This window comes from Trichomycterus rosablanca, chromosome 21, assembly GCF_030014385.1.
Source record: "Trichomycterus rosablanca isolate fTriRos1 chromosome 21, fTriRos1.hap1, whole genome shotgun sequence".
Taxonomy (NCBI): Eukaryota; Metazoa; Chordata; class Actinopteri; order Siluriformes; family Trichomycteridae; genus Trichomycterus; species Trichomycterus rosablanca.
The window spans coordinates 21,566,929-21,593,685 of record NC_086008.1 but is presented as its reverse complement, the minus strand read 5'-3'; the positions used below and the strand labels follow the sequence as shown (position 1 = coordinate 21,593,685).

The following is a 26,757-nucleotide window of genomic DNA, read 5'->3' as shown; positions in this document are numbered from 1 at the left end:
AATTTCAACAATATAGACACAGTATGTTATTAGAACCCATAAAAATCGTGTATTGTTCCGCACAAGGATCATCCACAGGGTGGCAGCACATACTGGGTTATTAATGAACCCATGAATGCAACGCAATAAAATAATTCAGCATCGTCAATCTTGTTTCTGTCTAATTCACCCTCAGATCACCACTGGATCATGTAAACACAACTAATCCCTGCATCTGTAAACATCTGTAGTGCTGACTGTTCGTTCGGCACGTAGTCGCTCTTCCTTATGAAATCTAACACACACACACACACACACACACACAGTTTTAGGACGGAAGGCGTGGTTCTACAGAGTTGCCAGATTTTACAAATATAAAATATGTGTGTGAAGTGTGAAGAGGCATCATCTGTACAATCTATTTATCTAAATCTCAGGGATATTGTTACGTCATTGTCAACCCTAGCTTGCTAAATATTATTTATAATTAGTTCACGACCAATGTTATAGTTACACACAATGTAGCTCACAGGATGCAGCCTGGGTTTTAATTGCATGTGCTTTGTAAACAATGTTTGCTTTGTCATAATCATGGAGTTCAGGCAATAAGGATTAAAATCAACAGGTAATATGTAAATCGTGTGTTGCACAACTCTACTGTGATGTGAGCTTTTGCTGATTAAGAATAAGAGGATTTAGCCAAAGTATATTAAGGCCAAGAACAATCCACCACACTCATGAAAATATGAACATTTGTACTAGGAGTTCAGTCGTGAACTGTTACCTGTGAGCAACAATGCAAAGAACTGAATCAAACAGAAAGCCTATTTCTGAAGTATTCATTCTAAACATTTAGGTTGTTTGCTAAAGATAGAGATGCTGTTATGCTCTTTATGGAAAAACTCCTAGACTGTTAAACAATAGCAAGTTTTATAAAGTCTGGATGTTGCCTTTGTTTTGATTTTGGTTTTAACAAACGTTTGCAACGACTTCCCCTAAATCAGACTTCCCCTTTTGCAGTAAGGCTAGGCTTCAGAAACAGGATGTAATAATCCAATCTGGCAACCTGAAGCCAGGTCTGGATGGAGGAGAAAGTTTAGGGAGTTTGGAGGAGCAGATTAGTGGAGGCTGAACGAACTGAGGACGAGACGATCAGCAGCAGAGTAAGTTCATCTTTCGTTCATATTTTTTATAATGGGTTTTTTAAAGAAGTCACGTGACTGTGTCTCATTGTACCTGCATTAATGTTTAACACAACAGTGTAATACAATGGAGAACATTAGAACAGTAATGATGATTTATTTAGAACTAAAAAGCTGTAACCCTGTGTGGAAAGTATGACGTCACACTTCGAGATGCAAAAGTTGAATACACGTTTACATGCACTTGTTATGTTGTCATGTTAGTTGTGTAATTTTAGTTTCTCTGACTGAATACATACATTCTTATTTGTCCAAGAACATCCAGATGTTTATTGTCTGATAATCTGCTGGGTTAAACATGTGCACTCAGGAACATATTTATGTGTTATGTTAAAATCTGCTTGTGTGGAAGGTTCTGGAATACCATTTTACTGTAACTTGACCTCGATTATAACAGAATGCAGCTGGTAAGGGCGATATAGAAATGTAAGAAATGTGAGAAAAATTTTCCCAAAACCTCGAAACTAACCACAATGTTGTGAAGAAATGAATATTTTTTTACTGTAGTCGTATAAAAGCTGTTTAAAAAGCATGGGTGGTATCAATTCGTGGTGTCTGAGTATTTCTTCCCCAACTAGTTTCATTATTCAAACTCATATATTTTGCTTATATTAAACAATACTTGAATATAAGTAAAGCTATACCAAGGTTAATAATATTGCAGTGATGCTTACGGTATTATTTATTGTTTATCGAATTTAATAATAACAAGCGTTTACCAAAAGTAACAGTTGAGATACTCTGACTGGTGGCCAATCCCTGACTTTTGACCTCTGTGGAGGTCCTGGAATCTCTTTCCATTGTGACCCCAGGCAAACATGCACTGCTCAGATTTCTACACAATGAACCGTTCTTTAGAGACCAGAACATAAACACAGTGTGAAATGTGAAACTTTGGTGTTGGGACAAATTCATTTTCTAACTGTTAATTTGGATTTGTGGTTAAATGGCAAAATTAAAATGAGAATAAGTCTAGAAAGACTTCTGGGAGACTTTTACACTTACTAAAGTCTTCACTAAATTAAAAACATCACACAGAAGGTTAACATGTTAAAGTATAGACATTGATTTGTGAGTAACATTTTTACTAAAATTATGTGGATATTTTGCATTTTGCTAAAGTATAGAAGAGAAAGATAGAACTCGTCATGCAAAAACTACAAAATGTAAAAAAAAACCTTTATGCTACTGACGGCATCTCTATTATTTGATAAGCATGTATAATTAGCCCTTGTTATTAACTATTAACTACCAACCATAAAAAATCTTTCAATAAAATTTAGAAAGCTGCATACAGACGATTGGCCGCATCTTAGGGTGGATAGCAGAGGTCCTGCGATTGATTGGCATCCTGTCCGGGGTGTGTCATTGCATTGCACCAATGATTCTGGCATAACCAGAGCCTAAGCAGAGTAAAGCTGTGATAAATCATGAAGATGAAAGGAATTAAGACAGCTGGTTATTGGTTGGCAAATTGGCAAGATTTTGATCCCTAGTCTTAATGGTCAGATCTAAACCAAGGACCACAAAGTAGCAGGCATTTAAACCCAACAACACTGTATCTATTGTCCAGCATGATGACCTTTGTTTTATGCTCTTTGGGCTGCTGCAGAAAATGGATGAAATAGAGGAAGAACGTAAGTGTTCCAACGGGACAGTGAGCAAAAACAAGTCAATACTGGTTCTGGAACTGTTCTAAAATGGCTTAATCAGGCTAAAATTGCCTTTTATTAGAGCCCTGATCTGAAAAGTTAAGCTTCATAAGGATACTAACAGATTTGATTGGATTCCACCAAATCTGCCAAACAAAACAGATTGTTCAGACACCTAACCAGAGCTTGGCCAAAAGCTTGTTTAATGACTGTCAACAGCAGACGATTGGGGTGTAATTATGTTTGCTAATTATTCAGTCAGAGAAAAGGAGCAGCTGCATCGATGCTAAAAAATTCAAAGAGTAAAACGACATACAGTTCAGTGCCTCACGGGTGTATTTAAACTTCTGACCTCAGCTGTAGGAGCCTGATCCTGAACAGACTTTAATACTCTCCCGTCTCCAAGACAAATGAGCATTAGTGAATGTTCGTTTTATTGTGCAGTGTTGTTTTCCAAAGTGCTTTCATCTGTTTCCTTTGCTAGTGAATCAGAAACATACTTTGCATCGAGTGTAACGTTATATACTTATAATTACAACTTTTTATAGTCTTTATTCGATCAGAATAATGTAAACTGTTTGCACAAGGCGTTTCAAACAGCCGTCCGGTTAGTCTGTGTTTTTTTTTTCCAACCGTCGTGTAATATGTACATTTTTTCGGGCTTGTGTAATGCCTGCCACGCTGCTTTTCGCCTGAGAGAAGCTTTACCGTATAGTCAGGAACGGAAACTGTGACTAATTCCATGGGGGTTCTGGAGGTTTGGCTGCCACATTTGTGTTTGTGGACTGTCTGGATTTTTAGTGTTTGGATACATAAAATATTCTGATCTGAGGGGTCGTGTGTAGTTGTGTTTTAGATACACAGAGTAGCTTTTACATTACGTGAGTTCTTTTTGCTTCTTTTTGCTTTTATGTTGGTGTGAAAACCTAAAAGAAGAATCGTTTAAGATCTTTTGAGTCTAGCATGCACCATAGAAGAACAAAGAGAAATAGACTGGAGGTTTTTTTCCTCTGAAAGGATTTGGATTTATTTAATTCAGTTGCAGTCACAACAATAAGTTTTTCCTCTCTGTTTGTTTACAGGTTGCGTAGAATAACGAGGATACCCAACAATGCTGTTATCCTCACCTCTTTTACTCCACCTGACGGCATTGGCATGTATATGGAGCCTGTGCCGGGCTCAATACGAGTATCTAGGCTACCCTCATGGTTATCCCGAACCGATTCAGGACCACTACGCGCCTCCAGAGATTCCCAAAGACGTACCCAAGATCCAGTTACGGTTGGCAGGCGAGAAGAGGAAGCACAACGAGGGACGCTTGGAGGTTTATTACGAGGGACAGTGGGGGACGGTCTGTGACGACGACTTCAACATCCACGCTGCTCAGGTGGTGTGCAGAGAGCTCGGGTACTCGGAGGCCGTGTCCTGGGCCCCTTCGGCCAAATACGGAAAAGGAGAGGGTATGTTGTCAAAGCTCACAAATAGTGCCAAATCAGTGGAAAGATTTTGGAAGCTAATAGGAAGGAAGTAGCATTTGTAAACGTGTATTTGTTGCCCTGCAAATCCCAGACAAAACGTCCAGGGGCTTTTCATGGGTTAGTCCACTTGGGTCCACACCAGTGTTAGGGAATTGGGCCAGTTGTGGGCTGACTATGGGCAGTCCAGGCATACAGCTATGTGCTATGCGGTCACCAATGAGAAAGGAGGCAAACACTAGTGCTCTGCAACACCTCCAAGAGAACTAAAGCAAATGGTAGGCCTATTTCTTAAACATTCGTTTTACTGAATTAAAGAAAAGCTGTGGATGTAGCTATGCCAATGGTAGCCAATGGTTGCATAGACGTTTTCCAGATGCAGTCTCATTAGAGATCAAGGCTGGCCTCACAAGACTAAGTCTCCAAAATAAATGCTCTTAGTTAAACGCAACATTAGCATAATCTTTAGCACGTGTGTTATGTTCTGCACGGTAAATCGAGTTAGGACCGACTCCCGCTTTGTTTCTCAGGTCGCATCTGGTTCGATAACGTCCACTGCACGGGGAAGGAGAACACGCTGGCTCAGTGCGAGTCCAACGGCATCGGAGTGTCCGACTGCAAGCACTCGGAGGACGTCGGAGTCGTCTGTAGTGACAAGAGGATTCCAGGATTCAGGTTCCTCAACCCGGTCACCAACAACATTGATGTAAGTGCAACCACTGGGTCGTGGCTGATGACTCGTGATGAAAGATGTGTTTTAAGGTTGTTTTTCCAAACTTCTGGGCTTATAATGAGTAGAACGTTGTGAGATAGAGACCAGTTACCTCTCGGTCATTGCTGAGGTTGCTGACCTTTAGGTCACCACCACTAAATAAGAGCATTGCGCTCTACATCTGGTTTATGCTGGATAATTTACTGTTGAGATTTTCAGGGGACCCTGAGGGGTTCTCTGGAACAAAGGCTGTGTGATGTTGGGGTGGGTGGATTAATCTGTCAGGAAGTCTATAACTCCTACTTCATCCGTGGTTCACTAGGAGCTCTTGAGTCAACTGTGCAGTGTTCTCTTTCAACTTTTGTACCCTTGAGGTTTTGTCCCAATTTGGATTGGCCTGTTTATAGAATATTGCCTAGTCTCTTCTGTATTGTGGAGTCATAAAGACCTTATCTTAGGCTGGAGACATCTGCAATTCTGTAGATGTTTGTAACTCCCTGGATGAGTTGTTGTTGAGCGTTTGGAGAGATTTCAGCAGGTCTGCGACTCAACTGTAGATTTACCTTGGTTAGTTGTTTCTCCATTTGGGAAAAATGGGTCTCGTTGTGGTTTGGTGGAGTCTTGGGACCTTAGAAATGGTAGGTAACTATTAAAATTTGGTGGTTAAAAAGGGTGGTTGCTGTCTGCTGCTTCCAGAGGCTTGTGACTGGCACTGACAGCGCACTGAGAAGTTGTTCTAGCCACCCTACTCTCAGACATTAGTCTGTCATAAGGTTGGAACCTTGGTTTCCTGGCTCTTAGTGCTAGTTGGCTACCATACCTTACCACCGCACCACCTGGGCTCCCCACAGGGGTCAAGGATATGCTTTTTCACATATCATCACATATGCAATATGGTCATTTCCCTTTTTTATAGCACTGTATTTATAGATTAAGGTCTGCGATGCTTGGGCAGCACCAGAGGCTGTGGATCTCAGCGGGTGATGCTGTGCCAGGCCTGTAGTGCAACCTGTAATTGACTCTGACCTCTGTGATTACTTACAGAAGCTGAGACTAATGACTACCATTTTCCCCAAATGACTTTTTTTGAGCTGAAACGTCAGATTTGGAGATTGTTAGCAGAAACAATGCAACAAAAAAGACTGTTGTTGTTCAAGTCGAATGTTTACTAAAAATGCTAGCAGTGCAGAAAAGTTTCATCTGGCATAACGCCGTATTCGAAATGAAAACAGTCGCATAAACGTATTCAGCCCAGACTGAACTCCCGACGTCTTGTTTCAGAGCAGACGGGTTGGAATCACGAGTCGAGCATGCAGGCTACAGACCTCCAAACATCTGGCCTTCAGACTCCTAATCAGCTTAGCTCTCGGAACCTCCAGCTGTGGTGGAAGAGAGAAACGCGAGCCATCTCGGCCTCGAAGGCAGTCACTGAAAAATCTAAGCCGTAAGAGTGGAAGAATTGAGCGAGTGCGGAGGATCATGTTGGCATCTGGTGGGATTAGTGACTGCAACGTTAGCATGTTGTCGTTAATAACAGTGAGGAAGGATTCGTAAGGAATGCAGTGTTTTATAAACAAGGGAGATCAACTCTACAGTTAGTCATTCTTTGATTAATTAAGATGAGTTGAGTCGAGGAATAATGCTGATCAGGGTGTGGCTCTCCCTGCACAGGTCTGATCCGCATATGAACTCGACTCGTGCAGGTGAAAAGATGCAGTCGGGTACTGCGCACGCTCTCCTCAATCTGGGCAGCGGTCAGCACCAGTACAGCAGAATTATAACGTAAACGTAAAAATTAGTATAATGTATAAAGAAAGCTGAATGTTTAAAGCATTTAGTAAAGAAGCTAGAATATTTTAGAGAAGCTTAGAGTTTTGCTAGCTACTACATATGCTTAAAATAGATTGTTGTAGGACTGATTGTGGTTTATCAGGCTAAATGTTATGGAGAAACGTGGTTGATGTAGCTAGTTTGTAGAGAACACGGTTGATTATCTAGCTACACGATTAGCTATTGGTTGAAAAGCTTGTGGTTCATGTAGCTGAATGTTTCTATGTCTAAGGAATATTTGAAGAACGGTCTGTAGTTCAGCTGCCCATCAAGCGCGTAGGAGAGATCAGCCACCTTGTTATCCTGAACCCGACCACAACAAATGGAAACCATCCTTCTGACATGAAACCAAAACTGATTCTATTTATTTATGTAAAGAAATCGATTGAAACATGGACGGGGGCTGCTTCGCTCAGAGGCAGACACATGGATTTAATTACAGTTTAAATACACGCCCAGTTCCTCTGGCTGAGAGGTCAGTATTTGGACCTTCTAGTAAAGAACCTCAAGAAGATCTGAAAAACATACTGCTAACCGTGCTAGCTTATGTAGGCAGGCAGTATTTTTACATTTAGCTGAACGCTGAGTGTACGATTTGTGCGTCCAGCTATCAGTCTTCCCAGCCTGCAGGAGAACAGGGAGGACATTATGTTCTGGTCTGATTCCATCTCATGAACATCATCTCGATGGCAGCCAAGAGACTCTGAGACACGTTTTTAATGCGGTTCATTCTTTCGGCTGATCTCCAGACCCGGGAACGTATTTCATAACGTACAGCGCTAACTCTGGCCGCGTGTGTGGAGGGTTCTTGTAAAATTTCTCACGTATTTGCGAATATTTATTTAGCTGTTTGTGGAACGGTGATAAACAAGGTGGTCGGCATGTGTGGAGACGGGGGTCAGGGCTTTTGGCAAAGTGTGACTCCTTGCTTGCTGACTGCTAAAATGTTGGACAGTAAACGGCTTTCATGGGCTGCAAATGAATGTTAACTGTAGTCACTATATGAGCAGAAGTCAAATAGCAGAAGACACACTCATTGCTAAAATCAGTATAAAGGAAATTCCTCCATGTTTTTGCTAACAGTTGAGTGAGTTTGGTTTGGAGGAACTCAAGTGGATTGCACCTCAACCCTGTAGAACAGCTTCTGGATGAACTGGAACGCAGACTGTGAGCCAGGCCTCCTCGTCCAACCTTACAAAAGCTCTTCAGACACTCCAGAACTCAGTCCTAGATGTGTGGAGACTGTTTTAGTCACAAAAATTAGGGTAACACTATATTAATATGGAGTTTGGCCAAGGAGGTCTATCAAGCTCTTGTTTGGCGTCTTTATACAGCATGTTTGGTGTTTTTTAGATGTGACTTTGATCAAATAGCTTCAACATTCCTGTTCCATCATGCTCTTCAGGTATTTTAACTTGATTTGCAATAGAATTAACTGAAAATTGATCACAGCGCCTTTAATTCGATCCAAAAGAGCCGTAATGAATAAACTTAACTCTGTTGAACATGTTCTGGATGAATTGGAAGGCAGACTGTGAGCCAGGCCTTCTCATTCAACCTTACAAATGCTCTCCAGACACTCCAGAACTCAGTCCTAGATGAGTGGAGACTGTTTTAGTTGCAAAAATGTGGGTAACACCATATAAATATGGAGTTTGGACATGGGAGGTCCATCAAGCTCTTGTTTGGCGTCATATGTTGCTTTTACAGTCACATGATGAACTGGCTTGGATGAAATTGCTTCAGCTTTTCTGTTTTGCTTTGCACTTCAGGTATTTTAACTTGCAATAGTGAACTGAAAATTGATCAGCGCACCTTTAATTCGATCCATAAGAACCGTATTAAATGAAGTTGTGAGTTCCTGATCTGCTCCAGGGTTGAAATCCTAAACCAAGCGTCTCCGATTTGCACCGTCGATCTGCTATCAGTTCACAAACTCAGACTGGACGGATTATAAAGGTGCGAGACCGTCGGAGTCTTTCCGGAGCCCTCGGGGAACAGGGGGGAGGACGGGAACATATGAGTCACGGGTTGGAACAGAACAGCAGGATTCATCTGTAATGATTCTCCTGTCGGGACTCTCAGCTGCAGATAAAAGCAGGATTAGTTTTACATAAACTTCGTCTGTAATGATGTTTTATGTGAATCTGATATTTTCCTGCAGATAAATACGTGTTTTAATGGTTTTACTGAACATATTCAGTTCTGCTGGAGAATCGGTGTCGGTTGTTGATACTGAAGGTAAACAGTGACTGGAGGACAGGAAGAAAGTGCTTAAATTGTACAATCTGTTGTGTAAACAGATCATGGGTGTTACGCTTCTTCTGCAACACACTCACTCACTTTCTTAACCGCTTATCTAGTTAGGGTCATGGGGGGGCTGAAACAATCTAGCTTCATTGCCACTCTGATAACATTGGTGTTGTCTTTGTTTTTGTCATTATTTTAACTATCTATCTATCTATCTATCTATCTATCTATCTATCTATCTATCTATCTATCTATCTATCTATCTATCTATCATCTATCCATCTGTCTAACCAACTATCTGTCTGTCTGTCTGTCTGTCTGTCTGTATATCTATCTATCCATCTGTCTAACCAACTATCTATCTATCTATCTATCTATCTATCTATCTATCTATCTATCTATCTATCTATCTATCTATCTGTCTAACCAACTATCTATCTATCTATCTATCTATCTATCTATCTATCTATCTATCTATCTATCTATCTATCTATCTATCTATCCATCTATCCATCTATCCATCTGTCTATCTATCTATCTATCTATCTATCTATCTATCTATCTATCTATCTATCTATCTATCCGTCTGTCTGTCTGTCTGTCTATCTATCTATCTATCTATCTATCTATCTATCTATCTATCTATCTATCTATCTATCTATCTATCTATCTATCTATCTATCTATCTATCTATCCATCCATCTGTCTAACCAACTATCTATCTATCTATCTATCTATCTATCTATCTATCTATCTATCTATCTATCTATCTATCTATCTATCTATCTATCTATCTATCTATCTATCTATCTATCTATCTATCCATCTGTCTAACCAACCAACTATCTATCTATCTATCTATCTATCTATCTATCTATCTATCTATCTATCTATCTATCTATCTATCTATCTATCTATCTATCTATCTATCTATCTATCTATCTATCTATCTATCTATCTATCTATCTATCTATTTTGTACTTTTTTCACACAGATTCTAGATTTTAGTGCGTTTTACAAAATGTCCCAAAATGTGTATAAACAGAAATATGGTTTATACACGATCAAAGCTGAACTTCTACATTTATCGCTTTTACTCTGGTATTTTTCAGCTCCTCGTTTCTGCTCTGTTTCTGTCTCTTTGGCCAGCGGGAGGAAAGAGGTTCACCGCTTGAGCCTCTGCCTCCTTCTCCAGTTCGACGTGCCTGAGTGGGGCTTCATGTTCCTCTCTGTTTTTCACCAGACACGGCCAGGCATGTCCTTACAAATCGATCCACCAGCTGCCGAACACCCCCCTCCTCACTTCACCGTGAGCCCAAACCAGCCACGTATGTTCGGGGGATAAAAAAAAACGTTTCTTTCTCTCTGGAAATAAGTTCTCACACTGGAGGTGTTTGGAGGGGAATCGAACCTGATCTAGTCAGGATTACACAGTTATTCTGTTTTACCCCAGAAAAATAAACGTGACGCCATATTTAATCATTTCTACGCATTTCTAAGCACTTCTGATGGATCAGACTCACCTCTCAGCCACCCGTACAAGATCTGATGTTGATCCAGATGCAGGCAGCACCACTAGGGTCGGCTGGCACCAGGAAACACTTACAAGGTCTCCTAGCGAGGCCGGCTGCCGTTCTCCAAATAAGATTTGGCATTTGAGGAATGTTGTGGAAAAAATTTGGCTATGAACAGCCACCCAACACCGAAAAGGGCAGTGGTGGCTCAGCGGACAATGTACTGGACTAATAATCAGAAGGTTGCCAGTTTAAGCCCCAGCAAGTTGCCACTGTTGGACCCCTTAGCCAGGCCCTTAACCCTCAACTGGTCAAATTCAGTCATAATTGTAAGTCACTTTGGATTAATGCCACAAATATGAACGAAAAAGAAATGCATGTAGAATGAGCACACAACTTTAGTGAGAACTAGACTTACCATTTGATTCAGTTCTGTAATGTACTTTTTTGGCATAAATTGGCCTTTTCTCCCAATTTAATCGTAGCCAATGAGTCTTCTGCTGCTGGGGACCCCGATGGCATATGAGGAAGGTATATTTCCCAAACACGTGCTTCCTCCAACGCATGCGCAGTCCACCGACCCCTTCTTATTCGCCCGTACTTTGATGGATTGGTGCGTGAGAGTCACACGCTGATCTCCACGTTCCTCCACTTCTGTATAGGCGCCTCGGGCTACTAACCAGGGTCCTTACACCTGCTTTTCCCACCCAGCAGACTTTTATATTCATTTTTCTGTTATTTATTCTACATGGTGCTCGGCGGAGTCTTGCTTACATGATCCGATGTGAGCTCCACGTTTCTTTCATCTGGTGTGGTTTGGAAAACGTAGCTGAGCCTCAGTAAAGTTATCGTTCTCCTTCCAGATGTAGGTGGTGTGTGTGTGTGTGTGTGTGTGTGTGTGTGTGTATGTCTTAGGGCTTTTTTGCTGAGCTCATCAAGTTATGGAGTCTCTTAGACTCTTTGAGCTCACGTACACCCTTCTGTTCTTTTGATTCATGTGTTTCAGCCACAGCAGTTGCTAACTGGTGTAATAAATCAGTTATATAAAGGAGGTTAAATGCAGCAACAGTTTAGGGAAGGCCTTTTCCTGTTCCAGCATGACTGTGCCCCTTTAAAGGAAACTCCAGTGTCCTGCTTAGAGCCCTGACCTCAGGCCCACCTAACAGCTCTGGGATGAACTGGAACACCAACATCAGCCCGGCCATCTTTTGACTGACTGACTGGGCACAAATTCCCATACACAGACACACTTCAAAGTCTTTAGAGAAGCTTCTCAGATGAGATCACATTTTAAAATTGGATGTCCAACAAGCTCCCAGCCAGGTGTCCAAATACTTTTGGCCATATAGTGTACACTCATTCCTGTTTCTCTTCCGTCCAGCACTTGACCATCCAGGTGGAGGACGTGCGCATCAAGCCGATTCTGGCCTCCTACAGGAAGCGGATCCCGGTGACCGAGGGCTACGTGGAGGTGAAGGACGGTGGCAGATGGATGCAGATCTGCGATAAAAACTGGAGTCCCATGAACAGCCGGGTGATCTGCGGCATGTTCGGCTTCCCGGCCATGAGGACGTACAACGCACGGGTGTACAGGTGAGCGTGCAGGGCGCACAATAAAAAGGACGGTTCAGGGTTTTATAGACTCGCGATCATGGTGCAAAAATAAGGTCGGTCGTTGGTGTAACCTGGCACCGGTTGGCACGGTTGCTATTAGTATTGAGTGCTTAGGCTTGCTTTGATTTGACTTGCTAACAAGTATATCAAATCAGTTCTAAAATGTAGATGATTTACCCTTGTGCCAGCTGATTGGGCAAGGGTCTTTAACACAACTGAACACATTTGGGATGAACTGGAACACTGATGGGTGCAAAATGGATACGAATTCCAACAAACAAGCTAAATTCTTGTAAATTCTTGTGGTTAATGCCCATGGTTTTGGAATGAGACGTCCAGCAAGCCTCTGGTGAGGCACCCACGTATTAAATTCATACATTTAATTTGGTGTAACCCAGCACATGTTGGCATGGTTGTGAAAAGGGGTTTGAGTGCTTAGTATTGCTTTGATTTGATTTGGCCTAATTTTAAGTCTAGTGGCAACATTTTGCGTCTTTACTGCTGCAGTAAAACACCTGTGGGATGAATTGGAACGTTGACTGGTACTTAATAGATCCAAATTTCCAATATCAAGTAAAATTCTTGTAAAAAGACTGGAGTATGGTGTAGCCGGGAATATTAATGCCCATGATTTTGGAATGGAACGTCCAACAAGCCTCTGGTCCAGTGTCCACATACTTCTGGCCACCTTGACTGGATGGGCGAATATAGTCCAGGAACCACCAAAACGCAGATCTGCCACAATCGAGATAAACAATCAGTCCAGTCATTTTATTTTGGAAAGCGGGGGCGGAACTCTGGAGCGTTACGTAACAATAATAAACTCTGGCAGCTCCTCCACGGGTCTTGCTTTGTCTCAACCACACGTCCAGATCAAAAACGACTCCCACTTGCAGTCTACTGGGGAAAGAAGTCTCAACTGGGTTGTTTTGGTTTGACCAGTACAATCTAAAGAAAAGCTGTGAATTCTGGATGGTCAGTCCAATATGAATAACTTACTCTGGAATGTTTCTGGGAACACTGGGAGTTCCTGTAGAGACTTCAGGATCAGATGTTCTAATCCAGATGTGCAGGCGATTTTTAGTGTTAATGTAATGTATGGAAGGTCGCTTCTCCTGGTTGGTCTTCGTAAGGCTTTCTGAGCTGATGGTTTGAATCACAGTTCAGGAGGTTCCTCAGTCTGCACGTCCGTGTTGCTGTCACAGGCCATCTTGGACGAGGCATTCCATCGCTCGTCGGCTAAATGAAAACCAAATGTGGCTCGGGTCTCGCTTCCTGCAACACCTCAGAGTTTAAACAGGCGCTCTTTTTAGGAGGAACGTTCAGCTGGACGGTGGGACGTTCAGAAAAAGAAAATCCTTCAGATCTTTGTGGCAGGAGGGTTGGATCTGACTCACAGTCTCCAATAAGCCGTTGGTGAATTGAGAGGCTGTGAAGGGTTCTTGACTGGTACCTGGTCTCCATCAAACCATGCAAAGCAATCACTGAACTTGGATCTCCACCAAACGCTGCCCTTTCCACTGTGGAACCCTGGCTGTACCAAACAGCTGTTAGCAGACACTGTGGCTCGAAGGCATCCTTTGGCAAACCTAAATCCATCCAGATGTAGGAAACGTGATAAATGTTGTTTTTTGTCCCTCTTCTGTCCAGGATGTTCGCTCGCAGGAGGCCACCCTCATACTGGAACTTCTCAGTGAACTGCACAGGAACCGAGGCCCACCTATCCAGCTGTAACCTGGGTCACTCAACGTCAGACGCTGCCAACAGCACATGTGCCCAGGGGATGCCCGTGGTGGTGAGCTGCCTCCCGGGTAGAGCCTTCGCACCGACCCCCCAAGCTGGATACAGCAAGGTCTTCAAACAGGAGGTGAGCTTTTCATCTATATAATTATTACTTACTACTAGTTACAAAATTTACTAATAGACATTTAACTTAGATCTAAGAGCTAAGGCTAGCAGTCATGACCAGGCTACGCTTCGTTTGTTAATGCTGTAGACGCCATCCGCCTTTGCATCCGCTTCATCCTGTCTCTAGGTGAACATGTGACTTTAGACTTTAGGGGTAGTTTAGACTCGTTAGCTTTCTCAACTCCTGCCATTGAAATGCTGTGAACGTGAGTTACGTGACCATGATCAAGATCTAGGAACTGAAATCTGAAGAAGATCCACTCAAAGACCGTCTTGCTACCCGCATCAACTTCCTAAAATTGTCATAATGACATACGTTCTAACCTCCTCATGAAAGGCCCTGTGGGACATTTTCCCTCAGCGTATCATTTACTGGTGTATTTTTGGACGGCCCGCGTATAGAACGGTTGCGTTTCCGAACCTGCAATTTCAGCTCCAGCTCTGTGATCACATGAACGTTAATGCGACAGGGCGATGGAGACGGAATTCGTCGATTCAGGAGGTTTCCCAAAAAGATGATCTCACTGACCCAAGTGTGTATTTAGACTCGTTGGGGATGGCGAGAGCAGCCGCTCACATCCTGGAGTTCTGTGGAAACATCTAAATTATAGATACGGAGGCTTGAAGAAGAATTCGTTCCTCAACCGTTTTTCCACGAATAATTTTCACAACCTGCAATTTGTATCAGTTGGCGGAGCGAAGAGTTTAATATTTGTTAAGCAGAAGTGAATTATTAAAAAAAATTGATTTTATTTTTGAGGTAGCTACAAACTATGCCAAACAATGCTGCACATTTCCCTTTTTGTGTAAAAAAAACTTAAATGAAATAAAACCCACATTTAATAAATAAATGAATTATACACATAAAGAAAGTATCCTCACATAAATACATTTGGCTGGAAAATTCCGAACCTGGCAACCCTGTAGTGACGTCAACCAGGCGAGGTGAATAGCGCCAGCACCCTCTGCTGTTCAAAGTGAATATCGATTCATTATACATGGGAACCGATTTTTAACTGTCTTGTGGTGCATTGTTACATCCCTACTTGTAACACGATGCTACCACCACCACATTTTACAGTAGGGATGGTTGATTTCCTGCCTTGGAAGATTTATGACACATATTCTAATCAGGTTTAAAATAGAATCCTTGGATATGGCTGATCCTTCCGCAACTGCCTTATGATAAACTTATGATAAACAAGCTGTAGTGATAGACCTCACACAGAGGTGGATTCTCCCCCAACCACAAGTGTTGAGTAATAGAAGAGATTTTAGGATGTAGGATGTTTATAACCTCTTTGACTGTCGGTCGTTGACTCTTTGCAGCAGCCCCTGGTGCGTCTGAGAGGCGGCGCCGTGGTCGGCGAGGGTCGGGTGGAGGTGCTGAAACAGGGCGAGTGGGGAACCATCTGTGACGATCAGTGGAACCTGCTCGCAGCCACCGTGGTGTGTCGAGAGCTCGGCTTCGGAACCGCCAAGGAGGCGCTGTCCGGCGGTCAGCTGGGTCAAGGTTGGATCATTGTACATTTCATACGAACCCTCACTCACCGCTCTACACTGCTAATACTGTGGTAACCGGTGTCACCTCTTAGTGACAATGCTTTCACACATCGTAGCCCTCCAAAATGTGTCAGAATGCAACTCTTAATAAAACACCAGCGCATTATGTGCTACAGAAAGCGTGCTGTGGTGGCTGTTCATCCTCTATGCTCAGAGTTTAGCTCCGGTCTGTCATGGCAATACATTCAGCAATACAAACAAACGCTGTGTGGCCAAAAATATCTGGACACCTGACTAGGTCTCTTTGGACATTCCAAAACCATAGACCTTAATATACAGTGGCCTTCTGGAAGAGACTTCTTGGAAGTGTGTCTAGTTATTTGTGCAAGTCATTGACAGCGTTGGACGAGTAGGCCTGGCTTGTAATCGACATTCCAATTCATCCCAAAGGGGTTAGTTTGGGAAGACAGGCCACTGAATTTCCTTTACACATCTACGTCCAGTTAAAACTGCCATTAACTTTACACTCTGGTGTCTTTCAGGAATGGGGCCGGTCCACATGAACGAGGTGCAGTGCACTGGGTTTGAGAAGTCCATCACTGAATGTAGCTTTAACATGGACAAAGATTCGGAAGGATGCAGCCATGAGGAGGACGCCGGGGTTCGCTGTAACGTTCCTGCCATGGGCTTCCAGCAGCGGGTGAACATCCTACACACAACGTTTAGTAACTCACAAGGCTCTGCTAACCTACAGGTCTCCTGTCCAACACACCTAGATCTTAGTTTTCTGGGTTAGGTGTGTTGTGTTAGACCCATGATCTTGTTCTTCAACATATACCTTCCAACTAAAGGTCCAGCTGATCTCAAGTTTCCAACTTTATTTGCTTTGTTGCAAAGAAACAACCCAAAACTAAACCAAACAAGTCGAGACTAAATCCAGACCTGCTTTCCACTGGAGCTAAAATTCTGCTTAATTCACCTTTAATCGTTGTCGTGTTGAGTGAACATGCTCGTGTGTCTCATGCAATTTTTGGTTTCGTCTGACTTTAGCTTCGTCTGAGGGGAGGCAGGAGCCCGTTCGAGGGACGAGTGGAGGTACTGATGGATCGTAACGGATCGATGGTGTGGGGTACGGTGTGTGGAGAGGGTTGGGGCACCATGGAGGCCATGGTGGTGTGCAGACAGCTCGGCCTCGGCTTCGCCAGCAGCGCCTTCCAGGTACGAATATACCTTAGGGCCAAAAGTATGTAGACGTCCCAATTCACCAGCATGTCCATTAATACAGAGTTACGCCCACATTGCAGCCTCTGGAGTTTTGGAGTGTCTGTGGGAATTTATGCCCATTAAGACAAAGGTTTTGTAAGGTTGGGCACTTAAGTTGAACAAGATTGCCCGACATGCAAATGGCATTCCGATGCATCCCCAAAAAAACAATGGGTGTGATTGAAACATCTAGCTAGACAGTCGCATTATAGTACTAATCCATACCGCACCCCGTCCTAATCATGTAACGTCCACCTTTCATCAACAACTTTGAGACCCGAGATCTCCGGAGCTCGAGTATCATCCTTAAATCACCACATTAGCTTCAGTATCTGTTTGGAATGTCTTGCGATTCCATCTTCAGATTCTTCTGCTGCTTTCTGGAGCTCTAGATGTTTCCTCACATAAAAAATGAAACATGCTGCCAATGAACTACGCGTCCACAGTAAAACATTCCACGCTTGCAGGAATGTACCAGAAGCCTTGACAGAATCTGCAAGGATGGAATTTATGACCGGCCGCTGACCGACCGGCGCTTCATAATGAGGGCTGATGGCAGAATTTCCTCCTTCGGACTGCAAATGGAAAAAAACGGTTCTCGGCTCTTCTCTGCTTTTGAAGGAACATTGGAACAGATACAGTATGGCTTCCTCTTGTGGTGGATTCAAAGCTGTTATGAACTGTGAAGACATATGAAGATATATGAGATTTCAGAGCATCATGACAGAGATCCAGCAAAGTATAATACCATATAATTGGAAGGGCTTCCACAAAATCTGGACCCCTGGGCAATAAAAAGTCATATATCCTACATCTGTATGGATTTTTGGATGAAGCCCATTATGAATGCTATCGACCCATTGGTTCTTGCAGCTTCTGGTGGAGATCCTTAGTTCCACTGATTGCTTTGCCAATGATGGTCACAAATAACCAAAAATATCATCAACCTAATGGTCTAAACTCTTCTTCCTGATGTCGTGCCCATATTCTATAACTCCTATATTCACACAATTAAGTGCAGACTGTGAAGTAGATTTATTATCAAAAAACTGAAAGTTCTCTGGTAACTCCAACATCCCACCGCAAACTATTTAGGACTTGTAGCTTTCTGAAGGGTAATTGGGGTTCTTCTTCTTGTTAGGGTCTTTGTATTGGTGGTAGGTTTCCATTATTTTGTCCACCGTCTGTCATTTCTGATGTATATATCTACTCTACACTTCTTTCTTGACTTTCCCTCTAGGATTTATAAAGTAATCTATCTATCTATCAAACACTGAATGGGCAAAAGTATGTGGACACCTGGCATTCCCAAACCATGGGCATTGATACATTAATATGAATTTCCTTTACAGCTAAAAAAAAATAGCCTTTTTTGATAGGCATTCTAATTCATTCCAAAGACGTTCTGCTGGTCTCAGTGTAGGTTAAAGATATTTATTCTCTTACATCAATGGATAAACCAATCACGTGGCTCCCTCTTGTGGTGCAGTGACAAACTTGTTAGTAATTGTGTGTGTGTGTGTGTTTGTAGGAAACGTGGTACTGGCCCGGGGTGGTGAGTGCTGATGGAGTAGTGATGAGTGGAGTTCGCTGTGCTGGTACTGAAATGTCCCTCTCTCACTGCCTTCACCACGGACAACACGTGACCTGCCCCAGAGGAGGAGCTCGCTACGCCGCCGGCGTCTCCTGCTCCGAGAGTAAGATCACCTCCCATAATGCCTTGCGCCAGGCCACACGTATCCAAACACAGCTGTGACTTTATGGCCGTGTCTTGCCGCTCTGGACGTTTGTTTATGGTTTCTTTGTCTCCAGCTGCACCAGACCTGGTGCTGAACCCTCAGGTGGTGGAGCAGACCACGTACATAGAGGACCGGCCCATGTTCATGCTGCAGTGTGCGTATGAGGAGAACTGCCTGGCCTCCACGTCCAGCTCCACTCCGGCCAACTCGTACCGACGCCTGCTGCGCTTCTCCTCCCAGATCCACAACAACGGCCAGTCCGACTTCAGACCCAAAGCCAACAGGGAGAACTGGGTGTGGCACGACTGCCACCGGTCAGTTGCGTTCACCACACAGCAGGGTATTTGATTGGCAGTTCAAAAAGTATAGGAGACAAAAGACATGTATACTGTGGCTGTCCTGAAATTATAATGGTTTCTGTTCTTTTCTGTAACTGAATATCCACCGTATGCTGGGAAAAAAGTGTCCAAATGACCAGATATTGTCCAAGATCCACCAAAATCACCATCCAAAGTCAAGCGAGCTTTATATTATTCGAGTGGTTACTAGGTTTGGGACTACACATGGGGTCCCGTACATGAAATGCAATCTTTCTACCAGTGGGGTGAGAGGTTATGGTGGGTTTGCATCAAGTTTGAGAGATTTTGTCTTTGATTTTCCAGACATTACCACAGCATGGAGATCTTCACCCATTACGATCTGCTCAGCTTGAACGGATCGAAAGTCGCAGAAGGTCACAAAGCCAGTTTCTGTCTTGAGGACTCAGAGTGTGATGAAGGTTTGTAATTATACTTTGTTTATCATTTACATGGAAACCGGAATACCGTCTTGGTAACCGTCTTGTTGTTTATCCAGGCATTGAGAAGAGGTACGAGTGCGCCAACTTTGGCGAGCAGGGCATCACGGTGGGGTGCTGGGACACTTACAGACACGACATCGATTGCCAGTGGGTGGACATCACTGACGTCAAGCCTGGAGATTATTTGTTTCAGGTGGGCGGTCATTCTGTGACTTCAGGCCACCCATTAATGTACATCTAATTACCCACAATGCCGAAGTTTTCCATCTTTAGAGTTTTCCATCTTCAGGTCTCTCCACAGATATTTGATAGGGTTTAAAGTCTGGGCTTTGGCTTGGCCACTCAAAGACGCTCAGAGACTTTCCACTGAGACTTCTCCAGTGTTGTTTTGGCTGTATGCTTCAGGTCATTGTCCTGGTAAAACATAGACTCCTGCCCCAGTCTGAGTTTGTGTCGCTCTGGAGGACGTTTTCTTCAAGGATGTTCCATATTTGGCTGCATTCATCTGTCCATAAGTTCTTAAGTCTCCCTGTGCTGGCCGCTGAGATGCATCCCATAGCATGATGCTGCTTCCAGTGTACATGTTTTAGGTTTTAAAGTTCAATGCACCTTTTCTTTTTCAGATTGTTATCAACCCCAACTACGAGATTGCCGAGTCTGATCACACCAACAACATCGTGAAATGCAAGACTCGGTACGACGGCCATCGCATCTGGATGTACAACTGCCATATAGGTGAGATTATATTTGTCCTTTTATTTTGTCATTTGGTCAGGGTCTTTGTGAGTTCACTGGTAAATACTGGGTGCAAGGCAGAAATACCAAAGACTAGGCACCAGTTCATCTCGGGTTTGAGCGCCCAGTTCGCCAATAGCACCTGCTGAAATTCAAATCTGGATCTAATAAACAGAAATACTTAACATTAGTACTCTGGCAAACACAGCTTTAATACATATTTGGAAGGAAATAATTTGCTTTTGGCAGCTTTGTGGTTCAAACTTGACTTATTTCTTTTGACAAACTCTCCCCAAGGTTGTAAAGGTCTTTTTAATAAAACAGAATTCTGAAATTTTTCAGGATTGATGTCAGGGGCTTGGCTCGACAACACAAGCTCTAAATATTTTTTCCTGCATTATCAGGAAGTTCTGTCCAACGTTCCTTCGCAAAGTTGGCTCCACCTAGCATGTTGTTTAACCTGAAATGTGTAAAGTTTGTTGCTATTTCAGGTGGGAAATGTTGCCATCAAGAACACCAAGTTCTTAAGGAGTTAAAACTTGCCCCCCGTGGCTTCGCGGCTAGATCTATAGGACAGAAGTCTACTTATTATTGATGCTAAAAGTTAATTTACGTCTGCATTACTGACTCTCGTCCATCTGTTTTGCTTATCTCAGGTGGATCAGTGAGCGGTGAATCCGAGGAGATGTTTCCTGGACTTCTGAACAACCAGGTGATCCACAGATAAGAGAAGACGGAGTTTGGATGAAACAGCGGAGATGCTGAGAGCCTCGAACCACTACGTGTCCTTCCAGAATGCTCTGTGCCAGACATACCATCGCCACCTCGTTGGACTGAGATGCTCCAAACATTTGAAGACTGCTAGGCATGTGCCGATACTCCATTATGATGTTACAGTAATGAACATAAATATACATGAGCAGCGTAGAACAGAATCTCTAATGTCGTACAGAAATATGTGCAGTAGATGCCGTAGATGATTATCGGCAAAATGCCTAGCCAACGAAGGCCGCCCTGACCAGACTGGCTTCCAGAAACTAAAGCATGGATAAAAAGCCATAATGGCCCGGACGTCTTCATAACAAACTCCAGTCTATTCAAAGTGGAGCAAACTTCATGGACCTTGTTTCATCTGGAATATGTAGCTGTTTTTTTCCTCAGAAACCCAACGTAAAGACTTGTGTAGTTGTTTTACAAGAGCAGAGTAAACTGACTCCGGAAAAACCCATTAAAGAGAAGCCACGTGGAGATTCTGTTGCAACTACTTTATACCTGAATATTTCAATATTTTTCATTATTTTATGGTCTTAATTGTTATAAATAACTCTTAAAACGTATTTAAAAGCTTCCCCTGTCTGAAAATATGCACGCTAACAACAGTATTAGCATGGATTAGTTAGTATTGTTGTTTTTTCATCGAAGGTCACGTCCATATCCTGGTTTATTTAAGATCATATCAATGTTAGCTAGCATTAGTTATTTATTTTAAGTCAGGGATTAGTATTAAAACTGTACTTTATTCCTCATATTTGGTGCAGAATGTGGTTTTGTTTTGTTTGTATTCGGATCTGTGGTGCTAACAATAATCTATCCTCGGTTTTTAGAGGGTCATGTGACTGATTTTACGTTATGCTTACTTGAATGAATTTGCATTTGTAATGTTGTTTAGCGAGCAATAAATGTAAGCATTCAGAATCTTTTTGTATATTTTATCTATTTATTTATTTTATGTCATTTTATCAACCGCTAACGTTGACGCTAGTGAGGAACATCCTGGTCAGGACGCCAATCTCTCAAAGGGCTTCGACCAGCTCTTCTCCAGGTCAATCTGGGTATGTTGGCAACCATACCAGAAGGTGGCAGTGTGGTTTCAGCTAAGGGAAATGGGCTCATATAGGGTTAGGAACGCACAATGGCCACAAGGGGACGATCTTGTTTCAAAAGAACCAACATTGTGTTAGAACGGTTGAGCCACTACAAACCACCAGAACCTTTCCAATGCAGATAGCAGCAGATAGAGATGGTACTTCAAAATCTTCCACTGATGTTCACCTGGAATCAAATCTGGTGAGTGTTGAAGCAGCAGATTCATGATTTTCACCCTCAACAAACCATTTAGTGACTCTTCATTACCTGTGGATTGAAGGTCATTGTGGAAGGTACCACACCCATGACAGAAGCATTTGACCTACTGATGACTTTATCACTTTTGCATATGGAAACTCAAACTCAAACCAGCCCCACTTCGGCTTATTAGTTTAATAAAATGCTTTTTCGTGTCTGCTTTATCCTGGTCGGGGCTGTGGTGGGTCTGGCTTGTGTGGAATCACTTAATGCAATGCCAGAACACATCATGGACAGGACACCAATCCATAGTGGGGCCTCGGCACCCCCCTTCCCCTATCTGTATGTATGATAGCTACACTGGGGATTCGAACCCTTAATCGCAATCGTAGTGGACTAGTGTAATTTACCACTTCACAGCCTGAGCGCCTATAAATAATCAAATGTGTTGTGATTTATGTAATATTTTGTGTTCAAGGATTTAAAGTCATTAAATGTGACAAATATATCAGGTATTAGGCTCTATCAGATCAATTACACTAACCCTAATCTCAGCGGTGCTATTGGCCAGCCGGGTGTCTGTCCAGGCTATTTCTGCCTTGTTTTCCTGGGAAACACTGGGCACAGAACCTGCTGCAACCCTGACCAGAATAAATCAGTTGATGAAAATAAAAAGAAATGAAAAATACCTTATCAGGCAACCAAAAAGGGGTCTGATACTCTTAATAGAACTCCATTATTTAAATATTCATAAGACATTTCTGTAACTACTAAGGTGAATGTGTTTATTTATTTAAATGTTGTAGTTTCTCAGTAACTACATAATAATTGTTGTTTATAATAATGACCTGACGTAGCTTTGCATGGAAACGTGTCAGCGTGTTTATGGAAGGGAATTTATTTCGGTGGGGTTCAGTAACCACATACAGTACATGCATGTAATGGAAAACGAGCAGGAACCCCCGAGCACCGTCTTCCCTACAGCGCTGCAGAGCTGAACTAAAATCCTCGGCTTAATTACCAGATAATTGTCTTAATTACAGGAACTATCATGTACGTTCAGGTAGGATTCTAGGTTACGTTTTTATTTGAGCAAACGTTCATTCATGGTCAACAGTAAGTGTACAGTTAGCTAGATTTGTCCTTACAGTGGCTACACATGAATAATAATTTAATTATTAAAAATAATAAAAATAATAATAAACAGTCCTGGGTTTTTATAAAAGATTTGGTTGGATTTGGCGGTGGGTTGGTAGATTAACATAAAACCCTAAAAGGAAGAAAACTGCTGTAAACAAAGAAGGAATTTTGGTGTAAAACAAAAAAGTTAAGAAACAAAACTAATAAAAACAGAAACAGGTTAAAAGAAATAAAAGATGAAGAGCTGGATGCTCTCTCTGGACTTTGACTCGGCCACCCAAAAACTGTAATTATTTTTTATTGCTTTTGTATGTTAGATTACTGTTCTGCTGCAAAACCAAATAACACCTCAGATCTAACTGACAGCCAGCATTTACTCTCCTGGAAAGGCTTTCTGTAGGATTCTGGGGTGACTGTGGGGATTTGTACCTGTTTAGACAAACCGTTTTTAAAAAGCTGGAAATATTTATTCTAGATGATTAATTCCCTAAACCCATTAGACATGAATAAATCCTTAAAAAGAGCGTCCACATAGTTTTGGCCATACTGTGACCAGCTCAGCATGCATGAACGCTTGCATGCCTTTACTTATTTACGTGAGCACACATTTAGTGGTTTATATTTGAAGCTCTGCTTTTCGTCGCCCGTTCTTCAGTGCTGACTATGATTGAGCAACAGCGAATCTGAAACAATTTCAGCTTTGTTCCGCGACCACGTGCGTCACATGCTCAAAATTTCCAGACCTCCTTGGCGTCCAAACCTCTAAACCTTCCCCATCTTTATACGAGGCATGTTTTATGTTGTTTAATAACTTAAGCTTATCTGAGATCGTTCGATGATGAATACGGCAAGGATCTGAGGTGGAGACGCCTGCTTGTGTGCCTGAAAGCTCACGATGTAGGAACGCCGCACACGCCCGTGGTGAAGAGGACACTGTGCAGATCCTCCTTAAATAAATCCTCCTCCATTTATTAAAGATGAAGTGCTTATATGGTGCCATTCTGCCGGACCAGTGCTGGGTTTAAAAGTGAAGAGAATACGTTAGGTCAGGTAGGGTTGAGGAGTTTAGTGAGGCGAGTTGTCTGTAAGGCAAACCTGGAATGTGCCCACAGCTCAAAAGATCAGCACACCATCTTAAACTGGTTTAAGAAAATATAAAGTCCCAACCGCTAAAGGTTATGTGGCCAAGACCCGTTGATGCCAGTGGACATTAAGGCTATGGCATCACCAACAGAGGGGCTGCTTTGGCATCATCCCGCTGATGAGGTGCATTAAACCCTTCAGTTTATGGGGCTGCATAGAAAAACCACCCATGCTAACTCCCATCCATTATAGGAATCGGGCTTTGGAGTAGTGGCTGATTTGCACATAATGCATCGTTTACCCTCAGAAACGATGCCACCAGGATGCGTTTTATGACCATCCACAGAAGATGGTATTGGCCTGGTACCAGTCCATGTCTATGTTGGTCTAGTGAGCCTAATATTGTGGCTCATCTGTGTAAATGTACCCTAGGATAGACCATCGCCCATTTCTTTGTCAAGCAAATAATAACATTCATCCAAGATTTCAATCACAGACTGTAGCCACATGCTCTTATGATCTAAGGTTAAGCAGCAAATACCCTAAAATCCTTCCCAGTTTTTTGACAGGTAAGGAATGGATTTATTTCAATCACAAATTCTCCCTGCACGATGTTCTTGGCTTGCGGTCCTTGAGGCCTGCCAGCATTTGCATGACTTCGGTAAATCAGCTGTAAAAACCAGAGTGCCATAACAGATTTTATCCCCAATGTGTTCGGCGCAGAACAATTAGCGCTCAGCAAGCCAAGCGAGGCCGGAGAACCGGAGGATCTTTGCTGTTTCTGGATGGACTCAGAGGTTCGGGAAGCAGGTGGCAAAACAATCAGAGTCCGATACGCACGTAAATAAATTTGTAAAGTAAGAACGTCTTAATTGCTTTATGCTCACCAGGGGTGAAACTGATGCGCTGACTAAACTGTGAGACCCATAAACTCATGGAAGTGAAGGTCAAAGCTTCAGCATTTTGCAGATGGCGAAAAGAACAAAACAAATCCTTTCGGAATGCACTGACGGATTTGAACAAAATCAGACGCAGGAGACCACCCTGGCTTCAGAATGAAACAAGGTACGGGCCAAATTAAAACCATTCGGACTGACTTGAAGCGGCAGACACGAGTGCTTAAAGAGAAGGAGGAGGAAAAAGCTCTGGGATTCGATCCCCGCTTTGAGTGTCAGCTCAAGCTTTTAGAAAAATGAAGAGCGAGAGTTCGGGAACCAGAGCGAAAAACAGCCGAATCATGAGAGAGAGAATGCATACTTGGAAACGACGAGGAGGATAAAGCGCCAGGATTTGCATCGTTCCTCTGATTGCGCTCCAAGTTATGCTTCTCTGTACCCCTGGAATTTCCCAGCAGGATCTAGTGGATCCAAGAAAGCCACGGTGAGAGCGTTTCGGCCCCAAGCAGCCCGGCTTAAACCAGAGGGGGGCGAAATTTCAATCCACACTTCTTTCCATTACATCAGGCATTAATTCTTTTAAGTCTAAAAGCACCACCGCTGAACCGCATCTGGGTTTTCTCAGGCTTCAAATGCTGACCACGATTCTGATGTATAAATCCAAGCTGGGGGTAGTTTATGATCAAGGCTTTGGGCCCTGAGTAGATAATGGGACAGTTGGACAGGTCAATGCCCTTAACTTGTAAGAGGGAAGTCCAAGCAGCTTAGTGATTCCTCAAGATGGCACTTTGGACCGACACACAACTGATTCAAGTTCGTTCACCTGCCGGGAAGCCCAAGATTTTGCGTGGCGACCCTTGGGAAGGTGAAGATGATGGGGATGATGATTAAAGGGAGCCTAGAGGACCAAAACTATCCAGAAGAATGACAGCTTACCGAGGCAGAGGACCAAGTGGAAGCTGTCATGGGGAGCAAAATTCATTTCGCTGCTCCTGGGGCTTCCAATTTTAAGGTTCTCAAAGTGTACTTGTCCAAGGGAGGAGATATGTACTGTGGGATGATTTCCATAATGAACATCTGCAACATCTGCATTTCAGGTTCATTGCAGGAGTCTCCTTTCATGGGGCCAAGCAATCATTTTTGGAACACGATGCCAGAAGCGATTTACCTTTAATGCCTTTTTACGGTGGAAAAAACCCTCGAATCCATCCCTTGTTTTCCGTGCTTACACTCTCAGCTTAGGTGGAACCTGTTCTTTACAGTGACTTCATTTAATCAAAACCCTTTCCAGACCGTTTGATTGGTTTTCCTAATTACTGCTTCAGCCCCAGTTTGTCTGTCACTGGTCTGTAAAGTGAAATTTCCTGCCGTGATGCTTCATCAATCCTGGCTGGCAGAA

At 42.8% G+C, this 26,757-nt stretch overlaps 1 protein-coding gene across 1 annotated transcript; it reads left to right on the top strand.

Moving 5' to 3' along the window:
* The first annotated feature begins 1,092 nt into the window (after positions 1-1,092).
* loxl2b (lysyl oxidase-like 2b) lies at positions 1,093-21,870 on the top strand. The gene is made up of 14 exons (XM_063018162.1): positions 1,093-1,142; positions 3,916-4,293; positions 4,839-5,014; positions 11,996-12,207; positions 13,879-14,095; positions 15,466-15,649; positions 16,182-16,339; positions 16,690-16,857; positions 18,434-18,599; positions 18,715-18,955; positions 19,304-19,419; positions 19,497-19,633; positions 20,064-20,175; positions 20,832-21,870. Exons 2-14 carry the CDS (start codon positions 3,945-3,947, stop codon positions 20,900-20,902), a joined length of 2,307 nt encoding a protein of 768 aa, XP_062874232.1. The 5' UTR covers positions 1,093-1,142; positions 3,916-3,944; the 3' UTR covers positions 20,903-21,870.
* Positions 21,871-26,757: the final 4,887 nt, after the last annotated feature.

Bases quoted from the DNA above. Each gene is read 5' to 3' on its own strand.
- loxl2b (XM_063018162.1), top strand. From the start codon at position 3,945: ATGCTGTTATCCTCACCTCTTTTACTCCACCTGACGGCATTGGCATGT. The intron at 5,015-11,995 runs GTAAGTGCAACC...TCTTCCGTCCAG, and splicing joins CGGTCACCAACAACATTGAT to CACTTGACCATCCAGGTGGA. The intron at 19,634-20,063 runs GTGGGCGGTCAT...TTTCTTTTTCAG, and splicing joins CTGGAGATTATTTGTTTCAG to ATTGTTATCAACCCCAACTA.